This window comes from Lutra lutra, chromosome 6, assembly GCF_902655055.1.
Source record: "Lutra lutra chromosome 6, mLutLut1.2, whole genome shotgun sequence".
Taxonomy (NCBI): domain Eukaryota; kingdom Metazoa; phylum Chordata; class Mammalia; order Carnivora; family Mustelidae; genus Lutra; species Lutra lutra.
In genome coordinates, this window is record NC_062283.1 from 31,829,836 (window position 1) to 31,845,931 (window position 16,096).

General features: G+C 41.3%; 1 protein-coding gene across 1 annotated transcript; it reads right to left on the reverse strand.

The window, feature by feature from the left end:
- Positions 1-2,879: 2,879 nt before the first annotated feature.
- Positions 2,880-14,518, reverse strand: LOC125103156 (DLA class II histocompatibility antigen, DR-1 beta chain). The gene is made up of 6 exons (XM_047735003.1): positions 14,332-14,518; positions 7,643-7,912; positions 4,842-5,123; positions 3,992-4,102; positions 3,510-3,533; positions 2,880-3,216 (listed from the first exon to the last, which is right to left on the reverse strand). Exons 1-6 carry the CDS (start codon positions 14,429-14,431, stop codon positions 3,203-3,205), a joined length of 801 nt encoding a protein of 266 aa, XP_047590959.1. The 5' UTR covers positions 14,432-14,518; the 3' UTR covers positions 2,880-3,202.
- Positions 14,519-16,096: the final 1,578 nt, after the last annotated feature.

Below are 16,096 nucleotides of genomic sequence, written 5' to 3' on the forward strand. Positions count from 1 at the left end.
CTTCATCTTGGACAACACAACAAAAGTCAAGTTGCAACCCTGAGGTCAAACAGGGTTTGATTAAACCATATAAATATTGAATACATGAATGTTAGCTTATAAAATTCCCACAGAATGATAATCCATTTCACACAAATAATGCATAATACAACTAAAATATACATAAGATAAACTTTGAATTGGCTTGATAATTATGGCTGTCTCTGATAGTGGAGAAATTGTGTTGAAATCACTATTACCCCGAAATGAACTTCTGAATCTATTGTCTACTCTTTGGTTTTGATTTACATTTCAAAGTGACTCTTCAGACAGAATATGATAGCAGAACTCATCATCTCCTTAACCAATTTAGGTGCATTCCTCTGAAACCTTTCCAACTCATACCATTGAAGTCTAAGGAATTTACAACTATGTACTGATTTACAATTACAGTTCCACAGTGTTTTATCAAAGGGCCAATTTGGTTTACATTCTAGTTTGTCTCCCACCATATAATTTTTGTCACATTTGTTCCATCATTGCACTTTGGTTTTAGTTTTTAATGTACTGTGTTTATAAACTTTTTATCTAAAGTTTTTATTATATAAAATATTTGAAATTTCCTCAAATTAAAATTATTAAAGAAGACATATCCTGAAAAGTCCAGCCTTCATCTCTGTTTCCTTCAACCTATTCATTTATTTTGCCCAAGACACAACCACTTTTTCTAAAAAAAAAAAAATACTTCTATTGTCATATATGGAGAATTATGTAGATTAGAGATAGATAATGACCGATGTGATATATATAAAATGAGTTGATATAGCTATATATTCCTATTCTCTTCCTCTATCTTTTTTTTAATTTTATTTTTTATAAACATATATTTTTATCCCCAGGGGTACAGGTCTGCGAATCACCAGGTTTACACACTTCACAGCACTCACCATAGCACATACCCTCCCCAATGTCCATAACCCCACCCCCCCTCTCCCAACCCCCCTCCCCCCATCAACCCTCAGTTTGTTTTGTGAGATTAAGAGTCACTTATGGTTTGTCTCCCTCCCAATCCCATCTTGTTTCATTTACTCTTCTCCTACCCCCTTAACCCCCCATGTTGCATCTCCTCTCCCTCATATCAGGGAGATCATATGATAGTTGTCTTTCTCTGATTGACTTATTTCGCTAAGCATGATACCCTCTAGTTCCATCCACGTCGTCACAAATGGCAAGATTTCATTTCTTTTGATGGCTGCATAGTATTCCATTGTGTATATATACCACATCTTCTTTATCCATTCGTCTGTTGATGGACATCTAGGTTCTTTCCATAGTTTGGCTGTTGTAGACATTGCTGCTATAAACATTCGGGTGCACGTGCCCCTTCGGATCACTACGTTTGTATCTTTAGGGTAAATACCCAGCGGTGCAATTGCTGGGTCATAGGGTAGTTCTATTTTCAGCATTTTGAGGAACCTCCATGCTGTTTTCCAGAGTGGTTGCACCAGCTTGCATTCCCACCAACAGTGTAGGAGGGTTCCCCTTTCTCCGCATCCTCGCCAGCATCTGTCATTTCCTGACTTGTTAATTTTAGCCCTTCTGACTGGTGTGAGGTGATATCTCATTGTGGTTTTGATTTGTATTTCCCTGATGCCAAGTGATATGGAGCACTTTTTCATGTGTCTGTTGGCCATCTGGATGTATCTTCCTCTATCTTATTAAACAAAGTGTTTGTGTTGTATAAACTTTCCTGTACCTATAAAAATGCTTTTTAAAGATTATTTTATAGCAGTGTGTTATTTTTCCTTCAACTACATAGTATTTCATTATTTGTATGGACATCAGATTCATAACTTCCCCTTTCTTTCCCAGCACTGCTTCTGATTTCTACTAAGATAATCTCTATCTGGGATGTTCCTGTAGACAGTAAGTTTACACACAATCTGGAAGGGTCAGAAATGCATCTTTTCCCCTAGAGTTGTGGCTTTGTCCTAATGATCTGAGACTTACTTATGGGGAAGGTTGGATCCCAAGCCAAAGTGTCAACATGCCACCGAGTTTATCTGAGAGACAGAAAAAGATGGAAGTATAGCTAGAGCTTACCATCAGTATAATGAAAGGGATTTACTCAGTTTTACTTTCCTATAAGAAATCTGGGAAAGGAGCACCTGGCTGGCTTGGTCAATGGAATATAAAACTCCTGATCTCCAGGTTATGAGTTTATACCCCACATTGGGCATGGAGTATACTTAAAAAATAAAATGGAATTCAAATATTAAAAATGAAATTAAAAAAATCAAAGATAAAGAGACAAAAGAATGTGATTACAAAAATTCTGATGGCATCATATCCTTAAAACTTACTTGCATTTCTGGGACAGCTGGGTGGCTCAGGCATTTAACTGAGTCATCTGCCTTTGGCTCAGGTCATGATCCCAGGGTCGTGGGACTGAGCCCTACATCAGGCTCCCTACTCAGCAGGGAGCCTGCTTCTCCTCTGCCTGCCACTCCCCCTGCAAGTGCCTTCTCTCTCTCTCTCTCCCTAACAAATAAAAAGATTTAAAAAAAATCTTTAAAAAAAAACTAACTTGTATTTCTCATATTTTTTGTCCCCTTTCCTTATCCCATGGTGCAAAGGGACTTGTGTGTTTGTGTTTGAGAACACATACATGTAGGACATCATATCGATCATTAAGGGCTTCCTCCTACATCCAGAAAACATGCTTAATTACAGAATGCATAAAGCCCAAAAATAAACGGGGAATGAAACAAAGATGACTTCCATGATCCATATCCTGAGCAAAATTCTAGAACATAAATGAAAAACTATTATTTTTCTTTAAGGGAGTCCTCCATTTGTCTTTTTTTATGCTTCTTTTCCTTCAAACTATATGAAGCAGATGATTTTCACTCCATTTTTATTTAAGAAAAGCTTATGAAGACACATGAGCAGAAGGTGAGTTCCCATGCAAGGGAGGCAGGAAGGGCCACACAGAAGGGGACCAGGAGAGAAAACAGATGAGGTTGTGCAGTCACACTGGAGCTTCCAGGTCAAAGACGGGGCAGACAGAGCCAAAGGGAGGACAGGTGCTTCAAGGTCACTAAAGTTGGGCCAACCAGATCTGAGAAAGCACTGTATTTGTGGAGGAATGAGAGCTGGAAGCCTTTCACTCTGCAAAGAAGCTGGGAAGGAAGGTTCTTCCTGGAGTGTCACCATCTCTACGTCAGCTCAGGAGACCTGCAGAGACAGAGCAGAGTGTTGTGTCCAGAACCACTTCTCCAAGCAGCTTCTTCTCCCCTCACCCAGGGCCTTGAGTTAAAGCCCTGCAGCAAGAAGAACATATTCTTAGGTCTCCCTGAGACAAAGCTATACTATAACACAGAACTTTTACTAAAAGGAGAGAGGACGCTTTCGTTTAAACTGCCTGATCAGAAGTCAGATTCAAAGTCTTTCCCATTTTTTGTCTTTCACCTTTACCACCAGTTCCAGGACAACCAAATCTATCACTAAAGAGGATGACAGAGCATTACCTGTTGGCTGAAGTCCAGAGTGTCCTGGGAAAGAGAAGGGAAGACATATACTTAACAGATAAGGAGGTAAATCTGTCCCCACTCATAAGGTCCCAGCCCCAGAGCCACCTCCTTAGATTTCTCTAACAACACAACCTACATGACATGATGCCAGAGTGGAGAAAAAAGTGAAAGATGTGACCCATGAAGCTTCCATCACACAAATTCAGTGTGATTTCACTAGCTTAGTGGCTCTCCCTGCATTAGGCCCAGTATCCCAAACCAAGATCCCCACGCTTGTCAACCTCTCTCTTACCTCTACAGGCCATAACCTCTTATGCAGCAACCCAGTAACAATGGGCTGTTGCTTTCTAGATTTCTAAGAAACCTGAGGTCCAATTGGGAAAGAAAGGCTTCATACAGGGCCACTGGTACACAGAGACCTGATTTGATCAAAGCTCCCCCACAGGCTCTTTGGGGAGGCTCACCAATAGGTGTCTTACCCTTCTGATTCCTGAAGTAGATGAACAGCCCCACCACGAGGAAGAGCAGACCCAGAACAAAGCCTCCAGTTCCACTCAGAATCTTGCTCTGTGCAGACCCAGACTGTGCCCCTGAGAGAAAAAACAGTTTTAGTGATTTTTACAATAAATTCAATTTCAATGGACACTCTGGGATTGAGAACTCTGAGAATGAGGAAGGCAGGTTGCCTTGAAGATATCGAATAATTTTCAATTTCTGGAAAAGAAATTTAAAAATCACATTGTAGAGATACAATGTTTAGTCACTGAACTTTTTAAATATCACAGTTCTGACAAATCCACTTCAGCCTCAATGGATGAGGAGCCTGGGACTCTATGAAGTTCAACAGATTGTGCACAGCAACACAGCTAATAAAACGCAGAGTCAAGGTTGGATTCCCCTGAAGTCAGGAAGGTCCCTACATTATGGAGGATGTGCCTCTTCTGAGACCACAATCAACAACTCAGAGCAACAGTGCCCAAAGCACAAGCCCAGCCTAAGGCAGGGGACTGATGTCCAATGTGAAGAGGGAACCACGACCTGTAAGTCATGGAAAGTCTCAAAACATGGACAACCTCATTTCTGCCTGCCAGGCATAACTGCCTCCCCAAGGAATGCAGGACCTGTAGAAATGATCACAGGATATCTAGAAACTATCAGAGGATTTCTACCACAGGCTATTACTCAGCAACCCCCAGTGATCTGTGCTGAAGAGAAGAGATCATGCGGCAAATGAAAACATGGTGTAAGGAGACAGAACCCTGACACTCAGGAAAAGCAAAGTCCCCTCCTTAGTGCGTGAGGAACTTAGGAGGTCAGAAAGCTTCTCACTCCATTCCACAGTGACAGGGCTCATCAAACTGGGGTGCTCCACTTGGCAGGTGTAGACCTCTCCACTCTGAGGAACAGTCTCCAACATCACCAGGGTCTGGAAGGTCCAGTCTCCATTACGGATCAGGCCTGTGGACACGACCCCAGACTCCTCCTCCTGGCCATTCCGGAACCATCTGACTTCAATGTGGCCTGGATAGAAACCATTCACAGAGCAGACCAGAAGGTTGTGGTGCTGCACAGGCTGGTTCTTCGCAGGATACACAGTCACTGTAGGCTCCACTAGAAGAGAAGAGGTAGAGGGACTCAGTGAGGAAGACAGACTCAGTCTCCCAGGTTGTTTGCCTGGCTGCCTCCGGTCTCTGATCCCGGGCTGAGTCTCAAGCAGGCGCTCCCAAAGCTGGCCATGTGGCCCAATGAGTATCAGTATCATGAGTCTTGAATTTAATACTGACAGCATGGGTCATTAGTCTTGAGAGATGTTGGAGAAATTTCTGGGGTTTATTTTTCATAGTGTGAAGCAGTTATTCCTTGTAGAAGTCTTTACAAATTTTATAAGGCATAAAGTGTCTTAAAAGCATGATTTCTTGAGCAGGATGACCAGACTCTGCTAGTTTACTGATTCATCTTGGGAGAATATTTGCATTCCTCTGTGCCCCATCTTTCTAAGGTATTAAGGGGAATAGTAATATTAACTTAGCTCTTAGAGTTATGTGAAGATTAATGCACCAAAGTATGTAAAACGGTAACTGGAATTTAGCCTTCAGTATGTGTTAACTACTTATTATCTTTGTTTTGTTGCTCAAAGTAGGGTGGATAAATTGGAGAATAGCTTGAGATAGATAGGGAAAGAGAGCATGAAATCCTGGGAATGCTACGCTCACACCTTAGAACAACCTAGACATGGTTCTACCCTCCATGGTTCTCTAGCTCTGGGAGCTGAGTCCAAGAACAGCAAGAGTCCTGAAAGAGAGGAAAAAGAGCAAGGAAACTCATTTATTTAAAAAAGTTCTCATAATTCCACCAGCTGATCAGTCCTTCTTTTTTGCAGTATAAAAATATCTATTATTAGAATTGTTATCATTTTATAATTTTTTCCCTTTTACAACTAACGTTTGAGTTCAGGGTAGGGTCTGAGACTAATAGGTATCCTTAGTGCCAGAGACCATCCCTTACACTACAGCCTGAATAAATACAATTTCTGTTTTTGTAAAAGGAGAAATACGAGAAAAGCTTTTTATAATACCATAAAATTGTAGAGTTAAGATTGATGAGAAACAACTGCTAACAATTTTGCAGTATATTTCCTTAAATAAAAATGTTTACATCCCTAGCAGGAGAAGTAATAAACAGAACCAAAATACAAACCACAAACTAGAGAAGATGCTAGATCAAATGTCAGCAAAGCGTTAATAATCTTATTTATAGAGCATGCATAAAATCACTGAGAAAAACACCAAAACCCCAGAGATAATAGACGGTAGATAATTTTTAAAATGCTAACAATGATTAGCCAAATAATACGTGAAAAAATGTTCAATAATCTTAGAAATCAAAGGAATAGAGATTTAAAATTAACAAGATAAATTCTCAATTGAGCATGTGGCAATATTGAAAAAAAAAGGTCTAGCAAAGGGGACTGTGAGGTAAATTGTTACAACTATATAAAAAATCATATGCAACTCCTTAAATACTTTCATCATTATAAAAACAGCAGTATCAATATGTTTTGTAACAAAAATGTAATTAAAAATGCAGTTTCAAAATCATTTCAAGCATGTAAGAATACATATGCTAAGAAACAAAGCAAGGAGCTTCTGGGTGGCACATTACACTTTTGGTTTTGGCTTAGGTCATGATCTTGGGGTCCTGACATGGAGGTCGCCCCTTCTCCCCACCCCTTCTTCAGTCTCCAGCTCAGCAGGGAGTCCCCCTCAGATGCTCTTTCTCCCTCTCCCTCTGCCCCTCCCCTTGCGTATGGTCTGTCTCTAAAACAAATAAATGAATCTTAAAATTAAAAAAAAAAAAACAAAAAAAAAACAAGAAGTTGAAGCCTAAAAGTAGCTTCCAATCAGAAGGGTCTCAGAGGTCCCCTGAACCCATTAAAAATTAGTCTGACACTTTTTCTCAATGAAATGGCCCCACACACAGACAGGCACACTTACTTCAGGGGTTCAGGATTAAGAAGAGTGAGTGCCAAGAACAGAGGGTGACTGGCCTCCTCACATTCTCCCTAATCTTTTAATCCTCCCCTCCCTTCCCCTAAACCTTCACCCCAACCAGGACACCCTCCACTTCCATCCCCAGGACTCCACCACCTGCCTAGTGTTCCCTCTACTTGCAGCTCCTGAGCTCCCCTCACCTCTCCCTCAGGGGCCACCAAGGATGTCAGATGTCCCCTCCTGTGTCCTCCCCTCACACCCACTCTCCCAGCCCATCCCCACATCCAGGCCCACAGCCCAGCTCACACTCATTCCCTGCCCGCCCTCACTTCAGAGCACACCCCTCACACACTGCCCCACAGTCACACAGGGACACAACCGCACTGTCCCCACAACCACACAGGGACACAACCATACAATCACCACCACACACTCTGCACAGTGACAGGAACAGACCACAATGTCCCTGACAGGGCACTCTCACAGGGATCCTTCTACCCTGTACTTGCTCAAGACCCTGTGCGCTCACTCCAGACGAGTCTGTCTCACAGTCTGTCTGTCTGTCTGTCTGTCTCTCTCTCTCACACACACACACACACACACACCCCTTCCCCCAATCTCTACCCCCGCCGCGCTCACCTCGCCGCTGCACCGTGAAGCTCTCACCCACCCCGTAGTTGTGTCTGCAGTATGTGTCCACTGAGGCCCGCTTATCCTCCAGAAAGTCCTTCTGGCTGTTCCAGTACTCAGCGTCCGGCCGCCCCAGCTCGGTCACCGGCCGGTACTCCCCCACGTCGCTGTCGAAGCGCACGAACTCCTCCCGGTTATAGAAATACCTATCCAGGAACCGCACCCGCTCCGTCCCGTTGGTGAAGTAGCATTCCGACGTCGCCAGGAACAGGAAATGTGCTGTGGGGACAGAGACGATCCGGTCACCCGCGGGCTTCTGGAAGACACTGACGGCGGCTCCCCTCGCTGGCTCCCCCCGCGCCCCCAAACCACGAGCACACACCGCCGGTCTTCCCTCTGCGGGCGGCGGGAGAGGCGGCCACTGGGTCCCGGGCTTGGCGGCAGACCCCCAGCCTGAGCAGCGAGGACACTTGCCCCTCACCGCCTCCTCCTGGACGCCTGCCGCTGACAGACACCCGCTCGCTCCTCGCCTCCCACAGTCCTTTCCCCCCGCCTTAAACACGTCCCACCTACTTCCCCGCCCCCTGAACACTCGGTACGGGCAGAGCTGGCTCAGGCCCCTGCCGCCCATGCGAATCCAGAGAAGGAAACAGAAGCGTCCCCTCCACTCCCAGAGCTGAAAATGCAGGGAAAGTGACGAACAAAACCCAACCAGGACAGAGTTTGTGCGGGGTGAGAAATGTCCCAAGAGAAGTGTGAAGTTCTAGAGCAGAGAATAATTGGATGATCTCAGTTACCTTGGAGTGCCAGAGAGGTAGTCTCAAGGGTGACATTCCAGATGTGACATGAAGGATTAAGTATGTGAGCTGGCGGGGGGGGGGGGGGGGGGGGGGGGGGGCCACATTTCAGGTCAAAGTCATGTAACTGTGCAAAAGCTTGAAAGAATTGAGAAACTTCCTTAAGAAACCAGAGAAAACAGTTCACTGAAGTAGACAGTGAGAGGAAGAAGAACGTTTAGAGACGTCACATGGGGTGGTAGTATTTGACTTATATACTGAATTCAAAGGCATATGAGTGAGGAATTTTAAGGAGATCAAAACCATGGTTGTAATACAATTCTTCAATTTTTACTTACATTTCCAAATTCAGAAGTCTCAGAAAACCAGATTGCATTAAAGATTTTGTTTAATTTTATTTATTTATTTGACAGAAATCACAAGTAGGCAGAGAGGCAGGCAGAGAAAGAGGAAGGAAAGCAGGCTCCCCACTGAGCAGAGAGCCTGATGTGGGGCTCCATCCCAGGACCCTGGGATCATGACCCGAGCCGAAGGCAGAGGCTTTAACCCACTGAGCCATGCAGGCGCCCCGCATTAAAGATTTTGATGCAGAACCCATTTGGCAAATCTAGTCTGATGAGGTAAAGGGTCAAATATGTCAGAGCTCTAATTGGTCAATCAGTCACATGGGCTTCTGTAGTCCAATATATGTAAACATACACACATCAGAATATATGTATACATATATATGCATATACATGCACACACATGCATACATGTATGTATATATTGATTTTTCTGTTTTATGTTTAATCAAACTAAGAAAAATTTTTATTCAAGTATAATTAACACAGAATCTTTAAAAATAGAGAAAAAATTCCTCTGTATTTAAAAGGGAGACCAAAAAAGGGAGCATTTGACATTATCTATAGAATAGAATGTAGAATTAAAAAGTTTGATACAAGTTACTGAAAAATACTTGTGGCAGTCACAGTTCATGCCTTATAAAGACAAGTGGTTGAAAGTTAACAGAGATGGTGAAGATTGAGAAATCATGAAATATTGAAAAACATTACATAAGGTAAAAAGTAAAAAATAAAGATTCTGTCTTGCATTGATTGAATAGGCTCAACAAGAAATTGGTGAATTTATACAACTTATAGTTTATTATTTCTGTATTTAAACAAATTGAAATAAACCACAAAGACCTGAATTGGAAAGTGAATGCGTGTATAAAGTGTGAGTCTAGAGTTTTGAGAAGCAGTACAGTATAAATCAGTGTTTTCAACCTCAGCACTGTTAACATTTCGGGGTTCTATTTGTTTGAAATTGTACCCTGTATATTTTCCAACTACAGTGGTACAAAACTAAAGGCCAACAATAAAACAAAGCTGGAAAATCTATAATGTAAATGTTAAATATTTATATGTAAATATTAAACAACACACTACTGCACAAGCAAAGGGTCAAATAGGAAATCAAATGGCAAATCAAAATATGTCTCAAGACAAAAGAAAAAGAAAACACAAGTGAAATTTATGCTATAAATGCTTGTATTAAGAGAAAAAGTTCAGCTGTCTTCACCAACAATCCAAGGTGCTGAAAGGAAAGGAGGCTGAGGAGTAGCTCTGGCCCTGGTGAAGAAGCAGGAGGCCAACAAGGTGGTCAATTCCCTGTTTGAGAAAATACCCAAGAATTTCGGAATTGGACCAAAAGGGATCTCACTCACATTGTCAAATGCTCCCGATACATCCCACTGCAGCTCAAAGGGCTATAAATGTCTAAAAGTTCCTCTCACAACTAACTAGTTCCTAAGCCTTGGACTGCCACACAGCTACTCAACTGCTTAAGCTGGCCCACAGATTCAGACCAGAGGCAAAGCAAGAGAAGAAGTGGAGATTGTTGGCCTGGGCTAAAAAGAAAGCTGCCAGTACAGGCAGATAATCCCCCCTAAGAAGCCTCCTGTCCCTGGAGCTGGGGTTAATCCCATTACCACCTTGGTGGAAAACAAGAAGACTAGCTAGTAGGGATTGCACATGATGTAGATCCTACTGAGTTGGATGTCTTCCTGCCTATTCTGTGTCCTAACATGGGGGGTCCCCACATGATTAAGGGGAAGGCCAGGCTGGGTTGTCTGGTCCACGGGAAGATCTGCACCACAGTCGCCTTCATACAAGTTAATTCGGAAGACAAATGAGCTCTTCTCAAGCTGCTGGAAGCTATCAGGTCAAATTACAATGACAGATATGGTGAGATCCACTGTTCCTGGGGAGGCAATGTCCTGAGTCCAAAGTTGGTAGTTCTCATTGCCAAGTTAGAAAAGCCAAAGGCTAAAGAACTGACCACCAAACTGGACTAACTGTACACTATTGAATTTTCTGTACCTAAAATTAATAAAAATTCTATTTTAGTCAGTGTCAAGGGGAAAAAAAAGGAAGAAGGAAAAAAAGTTCAAACACAACATTACACCACAGGGAACCAGAAAAGAAGAAACTTGGAGGAATTTATTAGAGGAAGGAAATAACAAAGAAAAAGCAGAATTAAATAAAATAGAGACCAGAAGAAACAATTACATAATATTGAAAGTAATGACCAGTTTTTCAAAAATAAATAAATAAATAAATAAATAAATAAACAAACAAAATTGACAATGCTTTAACTACATTAACTAAGGGGAAGAAAAAAAAAGAAGACTCAAAACCCAAACTGAACAATGGAAGAGAAAACAATACAATCCAGGTGAGTGCTGTGAATTGTGTAAGACTGATGAATCACAGACCTATACCCCTGAAACAAATAATACATTATATGTTCATAAAAAAAAGAAAACAATACAATCCATAACAACAGCTGTTGACATTTTGAACAAGATAATTGTTGTGGGAAGGCAGTTCTGTACATTGTAGGATGTCCATCGGCATCACTAGCCTCTACCCACGAGAGGTCAGATGAAACCCCGGTTTTGAAAAACAATAAGTGGCTCCAGTAATAGTTCTATCCCCCAGGAGTAGGGGGTGCTGGCAAAATTGTCCCTGGGTAAGAACCACAGTTAAACCATCTGATATATATGTGGTAGAGAAGCTGCTGTTAATTATGGAGCAGCTGAGTATTACATTGAAAATTTTGCCAATATCATATTTGATAAAAACCTTATCCCAAGGAAATTTCTTTTGTCTGAAAAAGCTCGGTACATAGGCCAGGTTCCTAAAAAACATTCATAGTGCCTAATGAGAGAGTATCAAAAGCTACTAAGAATTCTAACCAAAAGATGGCTCTTCTTGGCTGTAATAATGCTTCAGTGTCACCCAAAACAAAGTGAGCAGTGATTGGACAAACTAAATCCAGGATGTCTGATAGCTGTAACTATTTTACCTGTGCACTATTTCCAAACAAGAAAATATGCATAACCAGATATGTATTTCCTAACTGACTCAATCACCACTTTGCCTCAGTGACATGTTCCTGACAGCCAAGCTGGACTGTGAGAAGCCTATAGTGTCACTGTCCCTGGACAATTGTTCCACACAAGGTTCCTCTGAGCTTCCTGTAAAAACTAAAGTTTTCACTTTGATTTTCCCCCAGTACGACATCTGTGTTGAAATCTTATGACCAGGGAATTTTTGTCTCATCAAAAGCAGGTATAAACAATTTTTAAATGCCATTCTTGTTGCAGTTTATCGAAAGACACCTACAAATCCACAGCTTTCTGAAAGAATCAATTCTAGTGCCAGTTTTGAAAGTAAAATTTAATAAAACAATTTTAACAAATGTTTGGCATAGACTTTGGGCTATGTTCATGTTTGCATGAACTAGCAGATGAAGATTTTGAAAACTAGCATGTCATTAATGAAAGAAAATCATATCATACTTCAACACAAGTAAAAGTTCATGAGATAAAAATTTAAGTGAAAGGACCCTGACATCCACCAAACACTGAGCGTGGACACTGAGGCCCTGGTGGGCATTCCCCAAATGATAGAAACATGGTCATGGCAACCGTGGAGCACTCCTCAGCTTGCTTCCCACACTCCAGCCTCTCCAGCTTTCCTTTCCCTTAACCCTGCAAACATTTTCCCACACTTTGGACTCTGTCCTGTTCTTTCTCCCTAGAACACTTGTCCCTCAGATCCTGCACATGTCTGGCTTCTTCTCATCAGTCACATCTCAACTGAATGTCACTTTCGCAGGGAAAGCTCCCTCCCTGCTCCAGCTGAAGTGAGGGAATCCAGTTCTCTCAGTCACAATACCTGAGCTGTTCTGCTTACACTGCACTTACTGCTTTCTGAAATTTTTTTCTGTTTTAAATGTTTATTGGGCTTTCTACTCTGTCATTACATAACACCCATGATAGTAGAGATTTTTTTTATCTTATTCAAATAGAATTCACTGAGCCTTGAACAGAGTGTAGTTCAAAATAGCTACTCAGAAAAATATCTGTGGCTTAAATAGATAAACCCAGGGTTCTGGGAATTAGTCACTGTGAGGATCTTAGAAAATATGAAGAGGCTTTAAGCTTCAATATTCTTTTATTCTTATGAAATATTATATCCCTTCCACTCCCTATGAAAAATTCAAACAAACTTCCTCTTCCTCCTACTGTTCTAAAAAATATGAAAGGTAAAGAAAAGGTGATTTTAAGGGGGAAAAAAGGAAAATTTCATTAAGTTTCAGCCCATCTTGCAGTTCTGTGATAGTGCTGAGGGTCTGTGTCAACAATGGGGATTCTCGGTAATGATGATGACACAACTGGAAAAAATACTGGAAGTGGAGGCAACCAAACATGGCTAATTAAGGAAAACAGAAAACATGACGAATGAATCTATGTAATTCAGGACCAAGACCTCAGTAAGCCAATAAGTCCCATTTTTGCATATTGGCTTTCAGTCCTATATAAATAACTTTCATTCTCTCTGTACCCTGCTCAGGGTGTTCGAACCATACAAAATTCCTGACACTTGACAATTTTTTACTTACAACATCATAATTTCATTTACTTACATTTTTCATTTACTTACATAATTTCAATTACTTACAATTTTCATTTACTTACAACATCATAATTTCATTTAATGATGCAATTTCATTTAATTTATCCTATACTAGTTGCACCCCTTCCTGTGGGTTCAGGCCAGACAATAGGAAGATGCAGGAGAAACTGACATTTAGAAAGGTTCAACACAGATTCATAATGAAAAATAACCTGTGCCAAGTTCTTGGAAGATATATTAAGTTCTTTAAGACACCAAAGAACACCCACATATGCTTCTTATCTACAGTGTCATTTCAAGTACTAAGGATCACGGCTATAGCTCCAGGGTGAGAAATAGAGATAATATTAACCCCAACTTCCATCAGAGAACCTCCAGTATAGGGATAAAGGACTTATAAACTTTGGGACCCAAGAGAAAGGAAAGGAGATAATGGAAGAGACCTCTTGATACATCCTCACATATTAGGGAGAGGCACCAACATAACTGACCCAGTGCAGACATAACACAGGGTCTACTAGGAAAGACCTTACTAATTCCTTTTGATTCTCTTCAAATTTTTCAAAGAAAATTTCCTATTTTCTAGCTTAACATAATAAAGGGAACCACTCGATGGGAATTAATTTGAAATCATTATTTATAAGTCTTCTCAAGACCCCGAGGCAATGAGATACAAACCTGGAGAACTTTCACTGGAGGAGAGTTGTGAATAAATGGCCTATATTTATGGAGGTCCCTTATGCAGCTCTTGAAGAAGGCAAGCATTCAGGATCCTTTCGTTTTGGGTAGAATTGGGGGTCTATACCACAAGGGTGGTCATTGAAGAAAATACCACAATATTCTAAGGGACATGGCCTAGACACAGTGACAAAAGTAATTTCTTTCCCTCCCTCCTCTCCCCCACAATAGTTCACGATCAAAGGTATGCACTTACGTGGGGTGTCCCTGGCCCAAGCCAAGAGGGGACTCAGCACCATCAGTATCAATGTCAGAGCTGTCATCCAGGAGCCTCCAAGGAAACACAGACACACCATACTGGAGAGCAGGGAGGACAGAGCACAGAGGGAGCAAGTAAGTCTCACTCAGTGAAGACTGTGACCCTCCTTTGGCCACTTCCCAAATAATACCAACCAAGGAATTCGTTTCTTTGTTACTGGATTGGGTAATCTCGGGCTGAGAACCAATCAGCATCAGAGATTTACTGCATCATCAGTTACTAGTCAGAGATTCAGTATGAAGAGTCTCTTCTGAAACTTGGATTTCCCTCATTGAAAAGATTATTTTAATTTAATGCTTTAAAGGTTTGATCCAGTTGTATGTGAAATATTTTACTGAGCCCCTATTCTGAGCCACCTCTGTACTAGGCAGTGCTGTGCTCAAAAGTTTGAACCCTTTAGGAGTATTCATGTCTCTCCCTTGAAGACATATGTAATGTTTTGACATATGTAATGTGTGTATTTTTAGGAGCTGTGGAAGTGGAAAGATGATGATTGCAAGTCAAGAAACCTTTGATGTGGACCTTAATGTACCATCACTTAGTGTTGTAGACTTGGGGAAATTATTTAACCTTAACCTTGAAATGAAGGCACTGCATTCTTTCTCATACTTCGATAGGAACTGTGGTATGATTCTCTGGACAGATCAAGGAGCAGCACTCCATAGTAACTGATGATATGACAGAATTAAAGCTGTTGATTGGAGAGTACAGTGTGTATCTCCTTATGGGTAGGGGGGTCTCTAATAAACTAAAGGAAATTGAAATTTAGTCATTAACTTAACCTGAGTGAAAAGGTTTTTCAAGTTTATTTCCTGATGCTGTTATTGAGTTTGTAGGTATCTCCAGAATATGCATAGAGAAGAGGCTTAGAACATGATCTATGTGGAATGGAGGGTCTTGAAATTTCCTTTATATAGCACTTAACCTAACAAAGTGATAAGCCCAACTATCCAAATCAAAGTATGCGGGGAGCTGAGAAATTGGTAAAGGACTCTAAGTCAGCTGCTAGCATAACAGCTCTGCTTTAGAATAATTAATATTTTATGTGGCAAATGTATTCAATCCATACTCCTGGATCCTGCTCTGATTTCCTCACTTTATTGGGACTATGTCTCTTTTTATGCACAATGTCTTTTTTTTTTTTTTAAGATTTTATTCATTTATTTGACAGAGAGTTCACAAGTAGGCAGAGAGGCAGGCAGAGAGAGAGGAGGAAGCAGGCTCCCTGCTGAGCAGGGAGCCTGATGCAGGCCTCGATCCCAAGACCCTGGGATCATGACCTGAGCCGAAGGCAGAGGCTTAACCCACTGAGACACCCAGGCTCCCTTATGCACCTTTTCTTGCTTTATCTTAAGGAGAGGTATAAGAGGCTGGTGCTAATGAATACATTATAGAATGTTCAGGAAATAGAACACAATATAATTACAGTCTTTGATGTAACAATATGGTTTTAAACATATATTTCTACCTTTAGATAGTTATTATTATACATTATATTTAATAAAATCTAATATCTCAGATTTGGAATGGACTTATTTTTAAGATTTATTTTATTTATTTATTTACTTGAGAAAGAGAGAGAGAACAAGAAGAGAGAAGCAGACTCCCCACCAAGCAGAGAGCCCAAACCAGGGCTTGATCCCAGAAAACTGAGATCATGACCTGATCCGAAGGCAGATGCTTAACCAACTGAGCCACCCAG